Raw genomic sequence first — 7,685 nt, forward strand, 5'->3', positions numbered from 1 at the left:
TGATTATTTAAGGCTAATATTTAATGTTCAGAGAGATGAGGAGATTTTTCCAAGGTCACAAATTTAGTAGGTGGTGGAGCCACAACTCCAGTCCAAGTTCTTCACTAGGTTAAACAATGTGAAATTTTTTGACCAATTTTGACCTGTAAACTAGGTGATTTCATATGTGTTCAACCTTTATTTTAGGGCTCTTTCTATTCTGAACAGCTATCTCACTTTAGGCTTTCTATCCATAAATTGATGGCTTTGAGCTTGCTGATAGAGAAGGGCCTTTCCTGCAACTGGCTCAAACCTTCCACTAAAGAGGAAGAGGCTGTTGAGAGTCAGAGGCAAGCAGTAGCCTCTGACTTGCCGGCCTGCACTCTCCTTTAAATACGAGAATACTTTTTAATAATAGCCAATCCTCTCCTCCCCTTGTTTTGAGTATAGGGCATACATTAGATCAGTGGTTCTCAAAGCATGATCTCAGGACCAGCAACACCTGGGAACTTATTAGAAGTGCACATTATCTAACCCCACCCCAGGGCTACTGAATGAGAAACTCTGGGGATAAAGCCCAGCGATCTGAGTTTTAACAAGCACCCTCCTAGTGAGTGTGATGCAGACTACGGTTTGATAATTACTCTATCAGGGTATAGTTTGTTGGCCTATACCTGTGAGATTAATTGTACACAGATCCATAGTGCACAAAACGTTATATATAGGCAAACGCTTTATTTAAATACACTTTACTTTTATTTATTTATTTATTTATTTATTTATTTATTTATTTATCTTTGGCTGCGTTGGGTCTTCGTTGCTGCGCGCAGGCTTTCTCTAGTTGTGGCGAGCAGGGGCTACTCTTCGTTGCGGTGCATGGGCTTCTCATTGTGGTGGCTTCTCTTGTTGCGGAGCACGGGCTCTAGGTGCACAGGCTTCAGTAGTTGTGGCACGTGGGCTGAATAGTTGTGGCTCTCGGGCTCTAGGCGCGCAGGCTCAGTGGTTGAGACGCATGGGCTTAGTTGCTCCGCGGCATGTGGGATCTTCCCGGACCAGGGAATCGAACCCATATTCCCTGCGTCGGCAGGCGGATTCTCAACCACTGTGCCACCAGGGAAGTCCCTGCACTTTATTTTTTAAAGCTATTACCTTTGTCATCTATAAAAGATTTCGAAATGGGTTAATGCTCATCCAAGTGCAGGAGCCGCAACAACACAGGACAGCCTTCAGGGGGAAATGAAGGTTAATAATTTTGATCAGAAAAAAAGCCCCAAAGAATTTCATTTTAACTGGAAAAATCTAAATAATACAGGAATAATACCACTTGGAGAGAATTCAAGCTTGGCTGGCTAACAGGAAAAACAAGAGAAGACTGGAATGCTATATTTGTGCCAGTGCTGCTACCGTGAAATGCTTTGAAAAATAATTAGAAAGCAACTACTGCTGCAGTTCATCTCTTTCTCCCTTACATAATAAAAACCTTAATCTTGTACTTATGCTTATTCCTGTCAGCCCATAATTTTAACTATTTAAGTATAAATTGCCAAAAAGGAGGATAAAATTGTGGGTTTCCAAAAGCCAGATGTTATAAATAGAAGAGATAAAAACTGAGATAAAATGAAAATGCTCAAAATGGCTTATTTTACATGGGAAATTTATTACATAGCCTATTTTTTCCATTATTTATGAAAGTATGCTTATATTTTACTTTAGCCTATCATTATAAACTCTGCTCCTTTTTTTAATTTTTTTTTATTTTTATTTTTTGCTCCTTTTTTTAATTTGGAAATTTTTTTGGAGGAATATCTGAAAATATACATAGAACATGGAAGAAGTTTCATTTATATTTTTAATCATCATTGACTTACTGTGTCTAATTAAGTAACATTATTTCCCCATCTGTCTATATTCTGTAACTCTTATATACATTCTATGCCATAATGCATTTTACTTCAATCCAGTATATTTATAGAAAATTTTACTTTTCAAAGAAAGGTTTTGTTACATCCCAGTTAGTTTAAGTTCCTATTCAATATGTTTTCTGTGTGTGTGTGTGTGCGCGTGCGCGTGCGCACGCGTATGTCAGTGTGTCAGAGAGAGAGAGAGAGAGAGAGAAATAATGGTCAGTAAATTGTATCCCACTTGGAAAATTGACTTTTCTTATGTTAACTTCTTTATATCAAAACAGGTCGGTGTTAAATTGAAGGGGTCTTAGTTTGATTAAACAACCACATTTTTCCTGCCTATTAATCTCCTACATTTGAGTAAGTCTACCTTAGACATGTGGTACTATTTCAGTATCTTTAAAAATACTTCCTCATTTCTCATTCATTTGATAATATTGCTTCTGTAATTACCTGACATTTGACAAGTTTTTAGAAAAGGTGATTTCTATGGTTATGAGAATATCCTTATAGTTATGCCTTATAGAAAATCACATTGAAGAAAGAATGCATATGTTTGTGTTCTTGTTTTTAGGTGGATTATGTATTTACTGATAAGACTGGAACACTCACTGAAAATAGCATGGAATTCATTGAATGCTGCATAGATGGGCATAAGTATAAAGGTGTAACTCAGGAGGCTGATGGACTCTCTCAAACTGATGGACCCTTACCGTATTTTGACAAGGCAGATAAGGTGGCATTTTCTGCGTTACCATTTTACCTTGAGAAATCAATTTATATAGGCATGTGTTAGCATAGTAGAAATTAAGGATTTGGGCACGTGACATAGACTTTTGAATAACCATCTGTTTGTTCTTTCAACTTCACCTTTCTTATTTTATGGACAACTCCGTAATTTGTAAACAAGTAGAATTTATAAGAGAGCATTATGAAAAATGGCATTTGGGTAAAACTTGCACTTGACTGTGTGATCATAATTTTTGGTACTTTATCTTTAAAAATATGAGCTGCTCCAAGAATGATGTCTATTGAAATCATTCAAGTCCCAGCAGTGTCTAGGCATGAAATGAACCAGAGTCTCCCTGCACCTGAGCTATTGCCAGATTGTGAATTAGAATTGAATGAACTCTTTTAGGCCATGGAGATGTCACTGCTTTGGTATTAGGTGGCACTACAGTAACCTGAATGAGTTAACATAGCCCCTAGGGTGTGTTAGCTGAGAACCAGGCATGTTGGTAGGGACCAGGAGAATATGTAGTTCATTTGAGTATTATGAATTTATAAATTTTTGCTACTCAGTTTGCTGGAGGTTATAACATTCTCTCACATTAATAACTTTTCTCTGTTCATTGACTAGTTACCAAGTGTTCACAGTGAAACTAATATAATCATTTTTCTGTTACTGTTCAATAGAATCGAGAAGAGCTCTTTCTGCGTGCCTTGTGTTTATGTCATACTGTAGAAATTAAAACAAATGATGCTGTTGATGGAGTTACAGAATCAGCTGAATTAACCTATATGTCCTCTTCACCAGATGAAATAGCTTTGGTTAAAGGAGCTAAAAGGTAAGCACGTACGTTATGCTAGATGAATAATTTCGAGAGGTACAGTTCTGCCTATAGTTAACAATATGGTATTTTTACTTCAAAATTTGTTAAGAGAGTAGATCTCATATGTTAAATGTTCTTACCACAAACAACAAAAAAGCAAAGGGGACACAAAGAACCTGAGAAATGTTGGGATATGTCTCTGTCTTGATTGTGGTGATGGTATCACAGATGTATTCATGTGTCCAAACTCATCAAATTGCACACATTAGGTATTTGCAGTTCTCTATCAGTTATACCTCAGTAATGCTGTTTTAAAACCCAGAAATAGGGCTTCCCTGGTGGTGCAGTGGTTGAGAGTCCGCCTGCCGATGCAGGGGACGCGGGTTCGTGACCCAGTCCAGGAAGATCCCACGTGCCGCAGAGCAGCTAGGCCTGTGAGCCATGGCCGTTGAGCCTGCGTGCCCGGAGCCTGTGCTCTGCAACGGGAGAGGCCACAACAGTGAGAGGCCCGCGTACCGCAAAAACAAAAAAAACAACAAAAAAAACCAGAAATAAGTTGTAGAAAATACATTAACATTTTTGAAGAGTAAAAAAAATTAAAGTTCTTGTACTTCTCCTGAGAAAGCGAAATCACAGGAGGACAGGAGTTATTTTGTTCCTTCTCTTACTTGCTTCAATAACCTTAATAAGTATCCTTATTCTTTAATAAGGAGCCAAGCTACTTTATCTGAAAGTTTGAAAAAAATTCCCAAATCTAACCAGTTAAGACCAAAAAGAAAATAGCAATGCATAGATGTAACTTGTATTACTATTTATGCATTCCAGCCAGAAGTCCAAATACTTATATTATAAACAGTGAGAGCGTACCGCAAAAACAAAAAAAACAACAAAAAAAACCAGAAATAAGTTGTAGAAAATACATTAACATTTTTGAAGAGTAAAAAAAATTAAAGTTCTTGTACTTCTCCTGAGAAAGCGAAATCACAGGAGGACAGGAGTTATTTTGTTCCTTCTCTTACTTGCTTCAATAACCTTAATAAGTATCCTTATTCTTTAATAAGGAGCCAAGCTACTTTATCTGAAAGTTTGAAAAAAATTCCCAAATCTAACCAGTTAAGACCAAAAAGAAAATAGCAATGCATAGATGTAACTTGTATTACTATTTATGCATTCCAGCCAGAAGTCCAAATACTTATATTATAGTTCGGAAATTCTATAATAATGGCCACTTTTTGTACAACACATGTTCTTGCTGAAGTGCTCCTAGCAATTTTGATATCATTTGGTAACTGAAAGTCCTGTTTTATCCACGAAGCCCAAGCTAATTAAGTGGATAAAAGTCACCCCATGTGTTAGCTACAGAACTGGAATCACAAATTGCCTCTTTCTTGGTTATGATTTGTGACTGGACATTGACTTGCTCTGTGTTAACATCTCAGTGAGTAAAAGGAAGTACAGTTATAGATTGAGATCTTATGAAAGAGAAGAAAACAAGTATGAATAATGCCAGTGCAAGAGGAAATTAATTATTCTTTAAAGATATACAAAGGTCTTTTTTATTGTGTTTCGCAGGTATGGGTTCACGTTTGTAGGAATGCAGAATGGTCATATGAGAGTAGAGAACCAAAGAAAAGAAATAGAAGAGTAAGTAGCACTGTATATTTGATGATTGTCACTTCTTAACCCCACAGTCCACCTTAGATGGATTTAGGAAGGGAAGCAAAGGGAACTGATTACATCTATAAATCTAGGACTCTGCTCTCCCAGTTCAGAGCTTTATGTAAATGTAGTTGGAGTAGGAGAAGACATTTTTCATAGAATGGCAGAAACTAGCATTTGAGGTGTAAATGATTCCAATTTTGTTCACATGTGGGTCCAGTAGCCTGAATGAGCGTCTGCCTGGACTTTTCTGAATTTTAGATGCCATTTCAGGTCTCCAACACATGCTGCAAGAAAAATCAGTGAACAGGCATGAAACCTTCTGCTGTCCAGAGCCCAACCAATCATTCTGGGATCGCACGCCCTGCCAGACATGGCAGCTTTGGAGTCAGAAGCTTTCTCTTGTTCTAAATGCTTGGGTGTGAGCCTCAGGGCAAGTACTCTGATGCAGCCGTAGCTCCACATTTCTTTTTTTTTTTTTTTTTTTTTCCACTACAGAGACCCCAACAAACAAAACCATCTTGGCTTAATAACGGATTTTAATTAGCCCCTGTGATTAATTTGAATTCTTTATATGAACTTGAAATGTAATTGTCTGACCCCTAGCATCTCGTGAGACCCATCTCAGAAACATGTAACACGTGTAGATGTGCTTAGGGAATATGCCCCTTTGGGAAGGAGTGTTCAAGAGCCAGAGGAACCAGAAGAAGGCTCTTTGGCCTGACTGCCAGGAGCCCCAGGTCATTGTCAAAGTCCATATTCTAGCCGGTTCACAACAGTGCCCCCATCTGGCCAACAACAAATGAGATACTGTGCTACAAGTAGATGTCTTATACATACACATCCCAAAACCAATGACCCTCTCACTCCCATCAAAGAGAAGCTTTGTAGTAAATACTTGTATACAAGTTATTTATTTTCAAGAAATTATTTCCTCACATTTTTTCTAATAAGTCTTAGAAACTTTCTTCTTCTTCATCCTTTCATCTGGTGAATAGCTTAGCCATTTACACACAAATCTGATCATGTCAATCCACTGTTTATACCCTTCAGTGGATTCCTATTGCCCTTAGGATGAAATCCCAAATCTCTGAAATGGCCCACAATGTTCTCAGGTCCCAGCCCCTGCCTACCTCTCTTGCTACTCCCCTATCAACTAGATCTCAAGCCTTAAATGAACTACTGTAAGTCCCCTCATGGGCCACATGCTCTCATGTTGCTGTGCCTTTGCACATGCTCTTCTCTGTACTCAGAGTACCATGATATTCTTTCTTCATCGTGTCACTCCTGCAAAACACAGCTCAGGCACCACCTCTTCCAGGAAGCCTTCCTTCAGATGCCTTCTGTCTGTGCTCCCACATCTCCCCTGTGTGTTCCTTTGTTACAGTATTTGGAAGACTAGGGGGTAGTCATCTCATTACCCTCTGTCTCCCTTATCATTTGGTAAGCGCCTTAAGGGAAGATGTGTGTCTCTTCTCCAGCGTCAATCACTGTGCCTGACACATAGTAGGCACTCCATAGATGATTAAAATACTTGCCAGGGTGAGACTATTTCTAGACCCTCCCCAGATATAGCTTCGCAGGACAGCTCTTTGTTCCTCATTCCTATGCAGTCAGTCTCTCCTTACTATTTTAAGTTATATAATGAGAAGATATAGATAACCCCGAACCAACACTGGTATCCTCTGACAGCATGTTCTAAGCACAGAGAAATTCCAAAGACACAATGGAAAGCACCCGTTGTGCCCACAACTAGCAACCCTTATCCAAAGAGGAGAGCTCTGTTAACTTAAGATGTTTCTGTTGTGTTTTATCTTGGTCTATAGGTATATTTCACTTTTCTCTTTCTTTTTCTCTTAAAGGTATGAACTTCTTCACACCTTAAACTTCGATTCTGTCCGCCGTCGTATGAGTGTAGTTGTGAAAACTCAATCAGGTATGCATTGTTAAAACTTGACTTTTTCCATTTGTAGATTTGTATGTTGATCAACTACTTCAAGAGAGAAAAGCATTTCACGTAGTAGTGTATGATTACCGAAAGTCGTGCAAAGCTTTTGCATAAGCCTTAATATATTTATACAAGCACATGTTCAGTTTGTCAAATTGTCACTAGCAGAACCCCTGATATGGCAATATATGCATTTTCTTGGAAAGTGAACTCTACCCCTCAGTCTTGGATGTCCAAACAGGAACTGAAAGGATGACTTTTTCACAGTTCAGGGTACTAACCAATCACCACCAATGTCTACCTGCAGCAGCCCACTACAACTGGATGGTTTGAGATTACTAGCAGTAGAATCTATGAGTGTAGAGAGTTGCTGGTTATCCCTCTCTGACCTTCCTAATTCCCCACTGCTTTACACTTCCTGGAAGCAGGTAAGCTAGAGATGACTAAGGGCCTGACTGCTGGGAAAGGGCATGTGATTTTACTCTAGCACCCTGGGCTGTTTGTTTAACACAGTAAAGAAGCTTGCCCTTTGCAAGGGAAACAGTACCATCATTTCAGGGTTCCCCCATGTTCTTGGGAGGAGCCATGGTGACTGGGATGCCTTCTGCTCAGATTCAGCAAGACCCATGGGTAGCATTCCTG

General features: G+C 38.9%; 1 protein-coding gene across 2 annotated transcripts in view; it reads left to right on the top strand.

Moving 5' to 3' along the window:
- ATP11C (ATPase phospholipid transporting 11C (ATP11C blood group)) overlaps nucleotides 1–7,685 on the top strand; it is a 100,764-nt gene that overhangs the window by 39,635 nt on the left and 53,444 nt on the right. For both annotated transcript variants that reach the window (XM_007452066.1, XM_007452065.1), the window contains exons 13-16: nucleotides 2,458–2,619; nucleotides 3,300–3,451; nucleotides 5,009–5,080; nucleotides 6,958–7,031. In XM_007452066.1, coding sequence (XP_007452128.1) covers nucleotides 2,458–2,619; nucleotides 3,300–3,451; nucleotides 5,009–5,080; nucleotides 6,958–7,031 — 460 coding nt within the window. The remainder of the gene's footprint in view (nucleotides 1–2,457; nucleotides 2,620–3,299; nucleotides 3,452–5,008; nucleotides 5,081–6,957; nucleotides 7,032–7,685) is intronic.

The sequence above is a fragment of the Lipotes vexillifer genome, unplaced genomic scaffold (assembly GCF_000442215.2).
Source record: "Lipotes vexillifer unplaced genomic scaffold, Lipotes_vexillifer_v1.1 scaffold1114, whole genome shotgun sequence".
Classification (NCBI taxonomy): domain Eukaryota; kingdom Metazoa; phylum Chordata; class Mammalia; order Artiodactyla; family Lipotidae; genus Lipotes; species Lipotes vexillifer.